Source organism: Notamacropus eugenii, chromosome 4, assembly GCF_028372415.1.
Source record: "Notamacropus eugenii isolate mMacEug1 chromosome 4, mMacEug1.pri_v2, whole genome shotgun sequence".
In the NCBI taxonomy this organism is placed as follows: domain Eukaryota; kingdom Metazoa; phylum Chordata; class Mammalia; order Diprotodontia; family Macropodidae; genus Notamacropus; species Notamacropus eugenii.
The window spans coordinates 327139513-327157384 of record NC_092875.1 but is presented as its reverse complement, the minus strand read 5'-3'; the positions used below and the strand labels follow the sequence as shown (position 1 = coordinate 327157384).

Here is a 17872-nt window from a genome sequence, read left to right as displayed (position 1 = left end):
AATCTTTGACCAGAAAGAAGTCTGAGTAAGAGTATGGATAGTTTATTGCAAACCTGTCCCCCTTGCAAGGAAAAATAGATCAAAGCTGTGGTCTCAATACTGGGGGCAAATACCATCATTTATCCCCATCGGGCAAATAAGGCAATGTGAACATTAAAAGGCTAAACTACTTGCTTGAGATCACTCTATGGGTTAGTGTAAGAATTGAGATTAAAGCCTGAGGTTCTGATTCTAAGACTGGCTATCTTACCATGTATGCCATGTCATAGGGCTTAAGGCCATGTTTCCCTTTGCTTTCCTTTACTCTTGTCACCTTCAGCTCCCTCCCACCATCAATGCCTCTCTGGAAAGTCCCTCTTAACTAAAGGGCTGGCACTGTGAGTTTCAGTCCAAGGGACCCCAGGGGCTGGCACCTCTATTTTCTTGATGTCTCCTACATCCAAGCCTACGACGTAGAACTTCTCCACAGAGCCACAGCTGAAACCCTTCTTTGTCCCGGGGTAATCCAGCCAGATGCGATTGGACACCTCATCATCCTCCCCAATAATGATGATGAAGGCTCGGCTATCAGTGGCTGCATCTTTCTGCTCACCGGTGGTGATGGTCACATGGTAAGGAATCACTGCAACAGATGCCCAAGGGCTCTGGTTGTGAATGGTGCATAGCAGATGAGGGGACAGAGACTCTCATTGCTATTAAACTGACAATAACCACTGGAAGTCATTTAGTCCAGCCCCCTGACTCTAAGATGGAATTGCCCTGCACCTTCCCTGGCTGGCCGATGATTATTTTGTTATCTGGGGAAGAGGGCAGAAGACTCCATAAATATAAGGATAAAAGGAGATAATTTTTTCCATTGGTATAGAACAGGGGTCAGCAAACTAATGCCCAACACTTGTTTTTGTATAGCCTATGAGCAAAAAGAGGTTTTTACATTTTAAAATAAGCTTTATTGTATTTAAAAATGTATAAATCATTCTTTGCTCTCTGGGCATACAAAAGCAAGTATTGGTCTGTAGTTTGCCAGTACCTGGTATAGAATTTTACATTTTTCAAAATGCTTTTATAGACCAGTTTTTTATTTGACATAATAACACTATAAAATAGGTGGGCATTTATATAGAAAACAGCCTAACATAGTGGAAATAACTTTGGCTTTAGCTAGCTGTGTGACTGTAGGTAAGTCTCACAACTTCTAGAAACCTCAGTCCAATAATCTATAAATTAGGCATGAAAATATTTGCACTATCTACATCATAGGAAAGCTACTCTTATCATTCTTCTTGTTAGTGATATTCTTATTTTTCAGATAAAATAACATAGGCCTAGTGAATTCAAATGATTCCTGAGGTCACACAGCCAGTCTGAGGCAAAAGCAGGGATAAGAACCCAATCCCCCAGAAGCTCAGTTCTGTCCTCTTTTCACTACTGCCTGCTGTGAGCTAATGGATATGAAAACATTTTGAAAAACATGTAGAGGTAAACACATACAAGCAATTGTTGCTTTGGCTGATGGAATGACTGATTGATTGGAAGTGTCTAGAGCTCTTTGTGACAAGGTGAGGCAACATAGCACTCGTTAAATAGAACAAGAACTCCAAATCAGTTCTTTACTGACAGTGAGTCACTAGCCCCATTTTCCTGGCGGAAAAGGGCCCCTTTCAGAACAGACATCTAGCGGACAGCTCCAGCCCTGACTAGGCAGGCGCTGCTGAATTTCCATTTTTCCTGCTTCTCCCCCAGCATCCCTCCCCTCTCATGGGTTCTTTCTTCTCCCTCCCCAGCTTCCCTTCCCCACCAGAGGCAGTGTCTTACATGGACCTTCCTGAACGTAGTTCACCAAAGGGCCAGTTATAGTATCTATATCGATTTCACTCATCTTAGAACTGAGAGTCATCTCCCAGAAGTCAGCGGGGCTGCTGCAGTTGCTGCTTCGGTCACCTTCATATTCCTGACCAGAAGAAATGAAGGTCAGTACTCTCCGAGTCCCAGACCATTTCCATACATTCACCTTGTGATCACAGAGATAGTAGAATATGGTAAAGAGGCAGAATATGGTAAAGTAAATTCTATCTTTAGGGTTTAATGGAGCTCAGATGACAGAGATCTTCTATATAGGAAGAAAATTATATTTGGAATCATGGACCCTGGATTCAGGTGTTAGCTCTACCTCTAACTAGGTTGGCCAAAGTACTTAATTTTTCTGGGTGCCAATTTCCTCATAAGTAAAACAGAGACACTACCTACCTTTCCTTCCTCAGAGTGGTTTTATTAGGATGATATGAGAAGCATGAAAGCACTTTGAAAAGCTTATATTATTATGCAAATATGTCATTATTATCATAATTATTATTTTTATAACCTTATCTTCTACACCAGCTGCAGCCCTAAAAATACCTATATTGTTGCTGTGGTGCTGAACCATGAGTGCCCAAGGAAGATCACAAATCACAAGTCAAAGAGGTGAGGAAATTCAATTTCTTACATGCCAGTAGACTTCTTCTTGTTTTGATCAAATCAAAGCCTTCAAGACAATCACAAGATAACCATTACTAATGAGGGTAATAATACTTTTCCCCTCTAAAGTGATGGTATCCTCCATACCTTATTATACCTCCTGCTTTTGTGTGGACTCTTTCTTGATCCCATAAGGCTAGAGCATCTCCTCATTATTTTGCATTTATTTGCAAAATTTTGTATTTGCTTCTCTGTGGACATGTTGCTTTCCCTCCTCCCTCTCACCTGAGAATGGATATCCATGAAGGCAAGAAATGTGTTTCATTTTAGACATTGCATCCTCAAGCACCAAGTATACCATAGGTGCTTAAGAAAAACTTGTTGAATTGAATTTTACATGGGAAGTGATCCTACTTTTATAAAGGCCATGCCAGCATGCCATGCCATGAGCTCAAGCAGGTCCCATAAAGCTGAAAAGTTTTGAATGCAGGTCTGGCCACAGGCTGCTTTTTAAGGATGGGTTAGGAGTTCATCACCAATGGTGACCAGGGTACCAGGATTGGGGATGGAGTAGGGTAGTGCAGCAACACATTCACTGTGTTAAATGAAATAAAATTACATCAAACCATTTAATAAAGCATGGAGGAATTCTGATCTGCCTTTCCCACTTCTCATGAAGTCCTAGGAAATGACACAATCATTTTCATTGATTCTGAGCTTTGACCTTCACATTTACAATGCTCATTTTATCTTCAATCCATACCTGGGAGACAAGTGGAACAAAAATTATTTCTCTCATTTTAGAAATGAGGAACATATAACCTCTTGGTTACAGAGATGCAACTAGACATTTGGGTATTCTGGGCAAACAGTATGAAGATTGCCCTTAGTTGAGTGAAGGTAGGAATATCCAGGATATCAGTTATTGTTGGGGGTGGGACACAGGTCGAGGAGGGGAAGAGACTCACCCAAACCTGCCATCTAGTAGTTTCCTTCTTTAACTAATTATTCTTGTTAATTTAGCTGCTGAACAATTGCAAGTACTGTCAGCACTCTCTAAATTCAGTACATTTGGGAAAAGCCCTCTGATTTACCCTAGGTACAACTCTATAGAGACTTGAAGTGATTTGCCTAAGTGGGCACAAAGAGCTAAAGTTTGGTTATTTTGATTTATTGTCTATTCAGGTGTGATGTGGTTGGAGTAGGACAAGTTAATGGTGAAACTAGGGATGAAAACCCTGGGGATAGGAAAGCAACCAATGGGAGCCTCCTCATTCCACCAATGGGAGAGGTAGAAAGACAATGGCTAGAGAAGGAGGGCATCTGCTTCTTGCTCTTGCTGCTCCCCCTCCTCCCCAAACAAAACATGGCAAAATTGTGACATAGGTGTTTCCAGTACTTTATAGAGCACTAAGAGCTCTAAGGGACCTTAGAGATCATTTAGTCATGGTATTCTTAACATTTTTGTCTCATTGACATCTTTGTTGGTCAGATGTTGGTCAGATGTGAATGCCTTTTCAGAATGATGCTTTTAAGTGCATAAAATAAAATATGTGGTATCACAAAGGAAACACATTGTATTTAAATTCAGTTTCCAAAATGCATTTTCAAAAAAGTTCATGGATCCCAGGTTAGAAACTTTTAATAGTCCAGTGTCTTCATTATATAGAAAGGGAAACAAATCCAGAGCAGGGGAAATGACTGGCCCAAGGCCTCAGGCTAATAGCTGATGTAACCAGGACTTGAAGCCAGGTTTTCTAACTTGACTGGGGCCTTTTTCACTGTACTATTTCCTTCTTTTTGCTGTTTTGCTTCTGTTTGCTGCCATTCCTTTCTCTTCCCTAAACATCCCTATTTTACATTATTCTTACTTCCTCCCTGATATAAAAATTCCTATTCCCTAAGTGAAAGGCTCACACTTGCTATCTGTTTAAAATATTGCTGTATAGTAGAATCTCTGATTCTTCCTAGTCATTCAATCATGGGCAAATAATGGGATCACCAAGCTTCATTTATCTCATTTGTAAAATGGAGATAATAAAATTAATATTACTTACTTCACAAGGTTGTTGTGGAAAAGGTACTTTGTGAACTAAAGCATTATATAACTGTGAGTTAATATTATCTGATAAATATTTTACATCAAGGAGCAGAATGACCATTCGCACCTCAAAGTATCACCCTCTCCCATTGAGATTTCAATTCAATTTAACTCACATTTATAAAGGGGACATTATATAAAAGACATAACATTAAATGATGAAGACACAGAGAAAAAAATAGTCCCTCCCTTCAAGGAGCCTGTGTTCTCTTGATGGATAGAACATGTACAGAGATAAGTAAATGCTATATAATCTAAGAAGAGGAGTACTAATAATATCTTAATCCAAATAAATAAGATTCACATAGTTGGAATTTTGGATACTTTAAGAGGTCTGTTACGTAGGGAAGATATTTGGAAGCAAAGAAGCCTTCCCCAATCACTCTTGAATTCATTCTCAATTATATTCTCCACCTCTATAGAATCTCAGAATGTCAGAGCTAGAATATCCTTTGGGATAATTTACTCCTACTCCTTCATTTCACAAATAAGATAATTGAGACTCAGAGAAGGGAAGTGACCTAAGTTCACACAGTTGGTCTCTTGAAGCCTAGCCCTGTGCTCCTCCCCCCCTACATACTTCAATAAATAATAAGACTCCACTGTACAAACAGCAGAGTGCCAGGTATTAGGGGATACAAATAAGTGAGGCACTATTCTTACCCTTGAGTGGCACAATGGATAGAGTGCTTGGCCTGGAGTCAAATCTGGTCTAAGACACTTTCTAGCTACGTAACCCTGGGCCAGTAAGTCACAACTCTATTTGCCTCAATTCCTCATTTGTAAAATGGAGAAGGAAGTGGCAAACCACGCCAGTGATCTTTGCCAAAAAAATTCCAAATGGTGTCATGATAAGTTGAACATGACTGAAACGACAGAACAACAAAATCCCCCTCCCATATAACATATTCTAATGGAGGGATGTAATACATAGGTATACAGCTACATAACAATTTAATGCTTGATAAATGTATTCAAGAAACATGAAGTCTAAGAATGATTCCTAACCTGGAAGACCAGAAAGGTTTTCATGAATGAAAAAGCATTTAAGTTGGACTTTAGAGGATGGATAAGGAAGCAAGGAGAACAGTGTGAGCAAAGAGAAAATGATGGGATACTATGAGACATATAAAAAAATAGTACAACACCAAGTTTGGCTGAAGTGTTGCATATATAGAAGAAAGTGAAATGGGCTGGTGAATATGTAGAGAAATACAATGGAAGTTAAAGAGGCAACTTAAAGTATGATTTAGGAAAAATTTCTTAGTCTTTGTTCAGTCATTTTTCAGTCATATTTGACTCTCTATGACCCCATTTCGAGTTGTCCTGGCAGAGAAACTTTAGTGGTTTGCCATTTCCTTCTCTAGCTCATTTTACAGATGAGAAAACTGAAGTCAACAGGGTTAAGTGACTTACCCAAGGTCATACAGCTATTACATGTCTGGAGTCAGATTTGAACTCAGGAAGATCAGTCTTCCTGACTCCAGATCTGGCACTCTATGTACCATGGCACCACCTAGCTAATTAGAGCCATCCAAAAGTAAAATTGACTTCTGCAGATGGTAGTGAGTTCTCCTGTACAAGACATCTTTAAGGAAAAAAATACTTGTTATGTATAATCTCAGTTGTATGTGCTTCTTCAAGTATGTGCTTCTTCAAGTATGTGCTGGACTAGGTAGACCCAGATGTCTTTTCCAACTTGTTAGATTCTGTGTTTTGATAATTCTGTAAAGTTATGGAAAGCACAACTAGAAACAACTATATTGTATAACACTATATTGTAGAATATCTTGAATAGCAGAGCAAAGCAATTTTTTGAGCAGAAGAGTGACATACCTAGCTTTATGCATAAAGAAGATCTACCTAGCAGTGGTGGGAAGGGTGAATCCAAATAATGAGGGATGGGAGAAACAGAAGCAGGAATATCTGGTAGAAATTGTTGCAATAGCCCAGGGAAGTGCTAATGAGGACCTGGACTAGAGTGGTGGTTATGGATATAGAAAGGAATGGATAAAACAAAGGATATTTTAAAGAGGTAGAAATTATCAGGATTGGAAACTGATTTAAAAAAAGGCAGAGGAGAGCAAAAATAAGAGGTAACATCAAGGTTATGAACATACAAGATTAGATGAATGAGTTATCATTGATAGAAATGGTAAAGTCAGAAGGAGAAGTGGGTTTTGTTGAAAAAATAAGGAACTCAATTTGAGAGATGATGAGTTTGAGGTGCTAGTGAGACATCCAATTGGAGTCATTCTAATTGGAAATGGATATCTGTAGCTCAGAAGAGGAGTTAGACACAAAAATATAGATTTTGGAGATAATTGCTTGGAGGTGAGAGAGGAAGCCATGGGAATGAATGAAATTTGTGAAGGAAGTAAAGTAGGGTTGAAGACGGTGCCTTCAGGAACATTCTCATTAAACCCCACAAGGTACAATAGGAAAGATGATAGATTTGGAATCAGTTATTGTATTCAAAACCTGCCTCTGACTTACCACCAATATGACCTTGAGCAAGCGATTTAACATATCTGTACCTCAGTCTTCTTGTAAGTAAAATGATAGGAGTCTTAGACTAAATGACTTATAAGGTTTTCTCTAACTCCAAATGTATGATTCTACCATCCTAAAGGGTCATGCTTCTCACCCAGAGAGTGGAATATGGAGCATGGATGGAAAAATCAGATGTGGTGTGGCAACAAAGTCCTGGGTTTGGTTCTGTCTTCCTGCCCTCATAGTACCTTCTCATAAAAGAGTCGTTCCAATCGTCCATCCTCTTTTTTCAAGGACAACCAGCGTCCACAGAGGAACAGAAACTCATCTTCATTGGTATCATTCCAGATTTCAACTTTCTCCACATACCAATCAGCATACCATTTGCTGTTGTCATGTCGGAGTTTGATCTTATATATGACGCCCAGGTCAGCAGCCTCTATGATGAAGGTGTCAGCCTGCAGAACCCAGACAAGAAGTATCACCAGGAGCAAAATCCTGTTTTCCAATTACCTCCCAAAGCATATCGTGCAGAAAAAGGGACCCAGACTTTTTCTAGGAGCAGAAAGGAGACCTTTGGCCTCAGAAAAAAAAGAGTTCTACCTGCAGAAAATAAGAAATGAAATAAAAAGTCTCAAAAATACCTTGCATTCACATAATACTTTTGCTATGTCCTTCACTTTTTAATAGAAATATGATTTTTAATTTTCAGATCACATATCCATTTTTAGCTTTTTGCAGCATGTGTTATAATATGTTGTTCTAAAACTAATTTCTGTCAAACTGCATTCTAGTTTTCCCAGCAGTTCTCATCAAATATGGAATTCTCCAATTTATGTTCTCTGTTTTGTCAAACACTGGGTTGATGAATTCTATTGATTCTGATTCATTCTTGTCTAGTCTGTTTCATTAATCTATGTTTCAATTTTTAAGCACTACAGATTTATTTTGATGATTACTGCATTTTAGTATAATATGATGTCAGGAGTACTATTTCCCCTTCATTCTTATTTTTTCCATTATTGAAGTTCTAGATCTTTTATTTGTCCAAATGAATTCTATTATTATTTTTCCAGCTTGACAAAGTATCCCCTTGGTAGCTGATTGTTACAGCATTAAGTCTGTAAATTAAATTTAGGCAGTGTCATCATTTTTATTATATTGGCATGGCCTATCCATGAGCATTGAATATCCCTACAGTTTTTAAGTTTATTTTTTTTTCTTTAAAGAGTATCTTGCAGTTGTATCTATACAGGTTTTGAATGCCCCTTGGTAGATTGACTCTCAGCTCTTTTGTGCATTTTGTAGTTATGTTTAATAAGGTTTCCCTTCCTATTAATTAATTCTGGAGTTCATTATTGCTATATAAAGATGCTATTGGTTTTGGGGGTTTACTTTTTTGAAGCTATTCATTGTCTCAATTAGTTTCTTTGCTGATTTTCTAAGATTTTCTACATAAAGCATTGTTTCATCAGCACAAAGGGATGGATTTTTGATGTTAAAGAACTTTCACACATATATCCTGTTTTGTGAAGGAGGCAGGATGGATATTATTTTCACTATTACAGACAAATAATCTGAGGACCCAAAAGGTTAAATACCAAAGCCTATAGTAACAAAACTAGGACTATATACCCAATTTCTTGGTTGTATGCCTTGGGATCACTTCACTATGTTATTCAATCTTCTCATCTACAAAATGTGGTAAAATAGAGGATATCTCTAAAGTCTCTTAAATTCCTATCTTCCAATCTTTTGGTCATATACAGGAAGGTAATTGGCCTAACTGGACTCAAAAAATTGGTTAAATGGAGTAGAAGGGGCTATAAAAAGGAAGGGGAAAAAATCTTGTTGAAATATAACAGCTTCAAAGAGAAGAAAATAATTCAGAGTCTAAACTCAAAAGAGGCATACAAATTGATTCACAACTGGTGCTTGTATAATCAAATACTAATGCAAATGCAAAGAAAAAATGGAGGAAGGAAGTGGAAAAAGACAGATATAAGTAAACACCCTCAGCATATTCCTCATGTGAGCACGTGTGGCAGACTGGCACTGTAGTCTAGTTTAGGGCTTCTTAAACTTTTTCCACTCATGACCCCTTCAGCTCTTCTTAAACTGCGGATGGTGGAGAATCTAGTTGCCACTGCTCAGGCCTAAGAATCAGAGGAAACAGGAACTGTCTGTGGTACTGAACCTGCTGAAGCAGCAGAACTTGACAGTCCCACACGTCCAGGGTCCCAGACAAAGAGTGTATAAATACACTATCCTCTACGGACCATATCTGACTCTTCCATTCCAAGAGGTACACCACAACCCAAATCAGACATCCAGGTGCCAATACTCCAATTTAACTTAGAAACTCCCATACTGGGTTGAACAGTCATGATTGGTGAGTGAGTTCAAATTCACCCAGATCACTATGTCTAGATGGCCCCAGATCACATCTTGCCAACTGTCCTACCACCACTCCTAGGAACCCAGGTTTTAACTTCTTTCTTTAGACTTTCAGATCAATATTATTATTACATCATCTGCCCTATGGATCAGCTTACTATGTGTAAGTTGACTCCTGTGACTCCTCACACCAAAACTCTCCTTGGTCATCACTGTTGGCACACAGTAGGCACTTATGTATCTTCCCCCATTCATTTAATTTTAGCTACTTCAGCAGAGTTACAATACCACCCTTTTAGAAGTGTCTGTCTCTCATTCCTATTCTGAAATTGCACCCACACAGTCTAGAATGGATATCCCTACTCCTTACTGGTTATCTGGACATTAGCAGCTTCTTAAAGTAATTTAGAGATAATTTGGGAGACTCTTTTAGAGCAGTGACTCTTGGTGTGTGCAATGTAAGGAAACTCTCATCAAGTCTTCTCAATGAACCCTGTTCTAAAGTTTCTGGGGGTCAGGAGATTTTGTGTGTGTGTGTGTGTGTGTGTGTGTGTGTGTGCTGTGTATGTATATATTATATATGCATGTATATGTATGTGTGCATATGTTTGTATATATATGTATGTATATATGTATCCTATTCCTGGCCTGGATTTTGGCATTGGTTCAGGGGAGATATATTTTATTTACCATATTCCCAGGAGAAATGGGTTCCTTCTAGGGAAATAGAGATTTCAAATTCGACTCTGAGTTGGCCAAAACACAAGGAGTCAGAGGCCAGTGGTTATGATTAGTGTTGGGCCAGTATACATCTAGGTTTATGCTTGAATTTGATAATACTGAAAATATCTTTGTGTCTACAAATGGACAACCTGTTTTAACTGGGTTCTAAGCTTGGTTCTGACATTAACTGTGTGCCATTATTTTCCCCCCAGTATGGTTTAATTTCATTAAATATTTGTCATTTAAATGCACAAAAAATTCTAAAATTCATTTTAAAAAATTTTGCCTTCCAAATTCTCTTCTTCCCTCTCTCTTCTTGCTCCTCCTTGATACGGTAAGCAATTTGATATAGATTATACATATAAGGTCATGCAAAATATATTTCCATATTAGCCATGTTGCAAAAGAAAACACAACCAAAAACCATCCAAAAAACCAAAGCTTTAAAAGTATGCTTCAAACTGCATTCAGACTCCACAAGTTCTTTCTCTACAAATAGATGGCATTTTTCATCATAAGTCCTTTAGAATTGTCTTGGATCATTGTATTGATCAGAACAACTAAAGTGGATCAATGTAAAATATTACTGTTACTCTGTGCAATATTATCCTGGTTCTGCTCACTTCACTTTGCGTCAGTTCATAGAAGTCTTTGGAGGGTTTTTTTCTGAAACCATCTGGCTCATCATTTCTTATGGCACAATAGTATTCTGTCACAATCATTGCAACTTATTCAGGGGATGATGGACATCTCCTCAACTTCCTATTCTTTGCCACCCCAAAAGAGTTTTTTTCCCTTCTATTTTTTGTATATATATGTCCTTTTCCTTTTGCTCTTTGATCTTTTTGGGATATAGACCTAATAGTGGTATTGTTGGATCAAAAGTTATTCACAATTTAATTACCCTTTGGACATAGTTCTAAATTGCTCTCCAGAATGGTTGGATCAGTTCACAACTCCACTAACAGTGCATTAGTGCCCCAACTGCTCAACACCCCGTCCAATATCTGTCATTTTTCCTTTCTGTGATATTAGCTAATCTGATATGTGTGATGATATCTCAGAATTGCTTTAATCTACATTTCTCTAATCAGTAGTGGTTTAGAGTATTTTTTTCATATGACTATAGAGAACTTGGAATTTTTCTTCTGAAAACTAACTATGTCCTTTGGCCATTTATCATTTGGGGGATAACTTCTTATAAATTTGACTCAATTTTCTACATATTTGAGAAATTATGCCTTTATAAGAGAAAATTATAATTCCCTTCTACCCCATTTCCTATTGTCCTCTTAATCTTGGCTGCACTGATTTTGTTTTGCAAAAACAATAATTTAATATAATCAAAATTATCTGTTTTACATTCCATAATGCTATCTTTTGTTTTGTCATAAAGTCTTTCCCTATTCATAGATCCAGTGAGTAAAATTTTCCCTGCTCCCCTAATTTGCTTACGATATCTTCATTTTGTCTAAATCACATATGCACTTTGACCTTATCTTGGTCTATAGTGTAAAATGTTGGTCCTAGTTTCTGCCAAATTGCTTTCCAGTTTTCCTAGCAATGTTTGTCAAAGAATGAGTTCTTGTCCTAAAAGCTTGCATTGCTTGGTTTATCAAACACTAGATTATTTTGGCTATTTATTCCTGTGTATGGTGTGTCTAATCTATACCACTGATGCACCATACCATTTCTTAGACAGTACTTGATTGTTTTGATAATTACTACTTTGTAATACAGTTTGAGATTTGATACTACTAGGCTACCTTCTTTCACATTTTTTTCACTGCTTCCCTTGATATTTTTTACCTTTTGTTCTTCCAGATGAAATTATTATTTTTTCAGATCTATAAAATATTTTTGATAGTTCAATTGATACTAAAAAAGCAAATTAACTTAGGTAGAATTGTCATTTTTATTATACTGGCTCAGTCTACTTATGGACAATTCATATTTCCCTAATTGCTTAAATCTGACTATTTGTGTTCTTGGATTTGTCTTGAAAGGTAGACTCTCAACTGATTTATATTGGAATAATGGAATCTCTCTTTCTATTTCTTCTTGCTGGTCTTTGTTGGTAAAATATAGAAAGGCTGATGATTTATGTGGGTTTATTTTATATTCTGAAACTTTGTTGAAATTGTTAATTGTTTCATCTAGTTCTTTTTTTATCCTTATTCTCTCGGATTTTTTAAATATACCGTCGTATCATCTACAGAGTGATAGCTTTGTTTTCCCATTGCCTATTCTAATTCCTTCATTTTTTTTCTTCTCTTATTGCTATAGTTAACATTTCTAGTGCAATATTAAATAGCAGTGGTGATAAGGGACATCATTGCTTCACCCCTGATCTTCTTGGGAAGGCTTCTAGTTTATTCCTGTTATAGATTATACTTGCTGATGGTTTTAGATAGATATTAGTTTAACGCTTTAAAGAAAAGCTTCACTTCTCCCTATGCTTTCAAGTGTTTTTAATAGGAATGAATGCTGTATTTTGTGAGAAGATTTTTTATATTTATCAGGACAATCATATAATTTTTATTGTTTTTGTTGTTAATATGGTCCATTATGCTGAGAGCTTAACTAATATTAAATCAGCCCTGTATGTCTTGTATAAATTCCATGTGGTCATAATTGTGTATCTAATCTTTGCCACTGATCCACCACTCTATTTCCTAGTCAATACTAGATTGTTTTGGTAATTACTGTTTTGTAATGCAGGTTGAGATTTGGCACTGCTAGGCCACCTTCTTCCACATTTTTGTCATGTATTTCTCATATATTACTGTAGTCTCCTTGCTTGTATTTCATTTAATTTTTTTTTTTTGCATCAATATTTATTAGAGAAATTGGTCTATAATTTTCATTATCTGTTTTTGCTTTTCCCTGGTTTAGGCATCAGTGTCATACTTATATTGTGAAAGAAATTTAGTAGGACTCTTTCTTTGCCTATTTTTCCAAATAGTTTATATGGAATGGAAATTAGTTGTTCTTTAAATGTGAGATAGAATTCACTTTGTGAATCCCTTTGTTCCTGGGGATTTTTTATTTTTCTCTTTTTTCATTGAGGGAGCTCATTGATAGTTTGTTCAATTCCTTTTTCTAAGATAAGGTTATTTAAATATTCTATTCCCTCATGTTAATTTGGGCAGTTTATATTTTTATAAATATTCATCAATTTCACTTAGATTGGGGGCAGAGCCAAGATGGCTAAGTACAAAGACACACATACGCAGGGTCTCCCCAGACAGCCCACAAAATATGTGTAGAGAGGGACTCTCAACAAATTCTGGAGCAGCAGAAGTGGAGCACAATAGAGTGGAGGAGATTTCAAGCCCAGGGTGACCTGAAAGGCCCACGGGAAACATCAGTTACACCAGATGTGGAGTGGAGTGGAGTCCAGCCGTGGCCACATGGTGTGGCTTGACAACAGCCCTCCATGGCAGAATCTCCAGTCTCGGAATCCCCAGTCCCTGGAGCAGCGGTTCCCAGATACCTCAACCCACAGGCACCAAAGGTCAGTGACAGGGTTTTTTCAGCTGGCCAGGAAGGGAGAAGGGCCTTCCATAGCTCTGGCAGCAGGCAGTGCCCACAGAGGCTGCACAGCAGCCTGTACAGACAGCTCCATTGTTGGAGTGTAAAAACCCCTGGGGGCACTGAAGAGCTGAATCTTACCTCAGCCCTGTATGGAGGCCCTGGGTGAGCTGGTCTTTGTCTCACACTGAATGGCAGCCCTGCCCATCCAGCTCATCTGAAAATCAGCCCCCAGTGCTGTCTTGGTGGAAGTGGAGGCCAAGTGGCTGTGGAGAGGTAACTGCTAAGATTCTGGGCACAAAAATCCCTCTCTGCGTCCAGACCAGTACATGCTTGATTGTGCCACCTTGGAGGAACTGAGATCTCACAGATTCCCAGGGTATATCCTACTCTTGACAAAGGACCCAAAAGTCAAGTAACTCATTGGGGAAAATGCCCAAAAAAGGGGAAAAAAATAAGACCATAGAAGATTACTTTCTTGGTGAACAGATATCTTCTCCCATCCTTTCTGATGAGGAAGAACAATGCTTACCATCAGGAAAAGACATAAAAGTCAAGGCTCCTATATCCCAAACATCCAAAATAAATATTCAAAAATGGGCTCAGGTCATGGAAGAGCTCAAAAAGGATTTTGAAAATCAAGTAAGAGAGGTGGAGGAAAAATTGGGAAGAAAAATGAGAGAGATGCAAGAAAAGCATGAAAAGCAAGTCAACACCCTGCTAAAGGAGACCCAAAAAATGCTGAAAAGTAACACCTTTAACAACAGACTAACTCAATTGGCAAAAGAGGTTCAAAAAGCCAATGAGGAGAAGAGTGCTTTCAAAAGCAGAATTAGCCAAATGGAAAAGGAAGTTCAAAAACTCACTGAAGAAAATAGTTCTTTCAAAATTAGAATGGAACAGATGGAGGCTAATGACTTTATGAGAAACCAAGAAATCACAAAACAAAACCAAAAGAATGAAAAAATGGAAGATAATATGAAATATCTCACTGGAAAAACAATTGACCTGGAAAATAGATCCAGGAGAGACAATTTTAAAATTATGGGCCTACCTGAAAACCATGATCAAAAAAAGAGCCTAGACATTATCTTTCATGAAATTATGAAGGAAAACTGCCCTGATATTTTAGAACCAGGGGGCAACATCAATATTGAAAGAATCCACCAATCACCTCCTGAAAGAGATCCAAAAAGAGAAACTCCTAGGAACACTGTGGCCAAATTCCAGATTCCCTGGTCAAGGAGAAAATATTGCAAGCAGCTAGAAAGAAACAATTCAAGTACTGTGGAAATACAATCAGAATAGCACAAGATCTAGCAGCTTCTATATCAAAGGATCGAAGGGCTTGGATTATGATATTCCAGAAGTCAAAGGAACTAGGACTAAAACCAAGAATCACCTACCCAGCAAAACTGAGTATAATATTGCAGGGAAAAAATGGTCTTTCAATGAAATAAAGGACTTTCAAGCATTCTTAATGAAAAGACCAAAGCTGAACAGAAAATTTGACTTTTAAACACAAGAATGAAAAGAAGCATGAAAAAGTAAACAGCAAAGAGAAGTCATAAGGGACTTACTAAAGTTGAACTGTTTACATTCCTACATGGAAAGACAATATTTGTAACTCTTGAAACTTTTTTCAGTATCTGGGTAGTTGGTGGGATTACACACACACACACACACACACACACACACACACACACGTGTGCGAGTGTGAGAGAGAGAGAGAGAGAGCACAGGATGAATTGAATAGGATGGGATCATATCTTAAAATAATGAAATTAAGCAGTGAGAGAGAAATATATGGGGAGGAGAAAGGGAGAAATGGAATGGGGCAAATTATCTCTCATAAAAGAGGCAAGTAAAAGACTTTTCAGTGGAGGGCAAAAGGGGGGAGGTGAGAGAAAAAACATGAAGCTTACTCTCATCACATTCAACTAAAGGAAGGAATAAAATGCACACTCATTTTGGTATGAAAACCTATCTTACAATACAGGATAGTAGGGGAGAAGGGGATAAGCAGCATAGGGGGGATGAAGGAAGAGAGGGCAGTGGGAGGAGAGAGCAATTTTGGGGAGAGATAGGATCAAAAGAGAGAATAGAAGAAATGGGTGGCAGGATAGGATGGAGGGAAATATAGTTAGTTCTTACACAACATGACGATTATGGAAGTCATTTGCAAAACTACACAGATATGGCCTGTATTGAATTGCTTGCCTTCCCAAAGGGAATGGATGGGGAGGGAGGGATGAAGAGAAGCTGGAACTCAAAGTTTTAGGAACAACTGTTAAGTATTGTTCTTGCAACTAGGAAATAAGAAATACAGGTAATGGGATATAGAAATTTATCTTGCCCTTGAGGACAAAAGAGAAGATGGGGATAAGGGAAGGGGGGGATGTTAGAAGGGAGGACAGATTGGTGATAGTGGTAATTAGAATGCTCGGCATTTTCAGGTGGAGGGAGGGGAGAAATGGGGAGAAAATTTGGAACCCAAAATTTTGTGGAAATGAATGTTGAAAACTTAAATAAATAAATTTGAATACAAAAAAAAATTTCACTTAGATTTATTGGCATATAATTGGGCAAAATAGCTCCTGATAATTGTTTTAATTTCATCTTCACTGATGGTGAACTCACCCTTGTCATTTTTGCTACTGGTTATTTGGTTTTCTTCTTTCTTTTTTTAAAATAAAATCAACCAATTGTTTATCTATTTTCTTGTTGACACATGTATAGATATTCCACCAGCTCCTAGCTTTATTTATTAGTTGAATGTCTTTCTCCCTTTCAATTTTATTAATGTCTCTTTTGATTTCCAGGATTTTCAATTTTGTGTTTATCTGGGGATTTTTAATTTTTTTTCTAGTTTTCTTTAAATTGCATGACTTACTTATTAAATTGCATGAATACATCAATCTGTTCTTTCTCCATTTTATTGATGTAAGCATTAATAGACATAAATTTTTCCTCAAATACTACTTTGGCTACATCCCATAAATATTGTTATGTTTTCTCATTGTTATTCTCTTTAATGAAATTATTTATTGTTTCTATGATTTGTTCTTTGACTCACTCATTCTTTAGGATTAGATTATTTGGTTTCCAATTGATTGTTAACCCATTTCCATGGCTACTTGTTAAATGTAATTTTTGTTGCATTATGGTCTGAAAATGATGCATTTAATATTTCTGCTTTTCTGCATTTGGTTATGAGATTTTTATGTCCTAGTATATGGTAAATTTTTGTGAAGGTGTAAGCTGAATGAAAGATAAACTCCTTTTCATTCCATTTTCTGCAGAGGTCTGTCATAGCTAACTTTCCCAAAATTTTATCTCTTTAATTTCTATCTTGTTTATTTTATGGTTAGATTTATCTAGTTCTGAGATGCAAAAGGTGAAGTCACCCACTATTATAGTTTTACTATTTCCTCCTGTAACTCATTTAACTTTTCCTTTAAGAATTTGGATGGATGTGTAGGGGGGCAGAGCCAAGATGGCAGAGTAGAAACACACAAATACGCTAGCTCTGAACCCACAGCCCATGAAATATCTGTAGCAAAGAGCCGCCAATAAATTCGGGAGCAGGAGAAACCACATAATAGTGGAGCAGATAAGATTTCTGTTCCAAAGGGACCTGCAAACCTCTCGCAAAAGGTCCATCGCGCTATGGACTCGGAGCCCAGCCCAGCCCTGCACCGGCCGGCACCGAGAGGACCAGATACGAGCGGACTTCAGGGATGGGCTCTCCAGCAGCCACGCGGGTCCCTCCACCCACAGGTGACAGGGATCGGTGAGAAGGTCTCTTTGGTGGGTTGAGAGGGGAGTGGGGTGCCCCCATACTCAGGCCCCCTCGGGAGGCAACAGCGGAGGCAGGAGCAGACCAAGGCTCCCCAAGCAGGCAGGAGCCCGGATCTGTTGTTGAAGGTCTTTGCATAAACCCCTGAGGGAACTGAGCCCATGAGGTGGCCCTGCCCCCACCTGAGCACCTGACCATAATCTCACACTGAATAGCAGCCCTGCCCCCGCCCAAAGCACTGAGGCTGGGAAGCAGCATTTGAGTCTCAGACCCCAAGCGCTGGCTGGGAGGATCTGGAGGTGAGGTGGGTGTGAGGAGAATATTCAGAGCTCAAGTCACTGGCTGGGAAAATGCCCAGAAAAGGGAAA

General features: G+C 38.2%; 1 protein-coding gene across 1 annotated transcript in view; it reads right to left on the bottom strand.

Moving 5' to 3' along the window:
• LOXHD1 (lipoxygenase homology PLAT domains 1) overlaps positions 1-17872 on the bottom strand; it is a 283771-nt gene that overhangs the window by 73155 nt on the left and 192744 nt on the right. Inside the window, exons 30-32 of the mRNA XM_072605219.1 lie at positions 7300-7509; positions 1816-2011; positions 414-622 (exon numbers count right to left, since the gene is read on the bottom strand). Coding sequence (XP_072461320.1) covers positions 414-622; positions 1816-2011; positions 7300-7509 — 615 coding nt within the window. The remainder of the gene's footprint in view (positions 1-413; positions 623-1815; positions 2012-7299; positions 7510-17872) is intronic.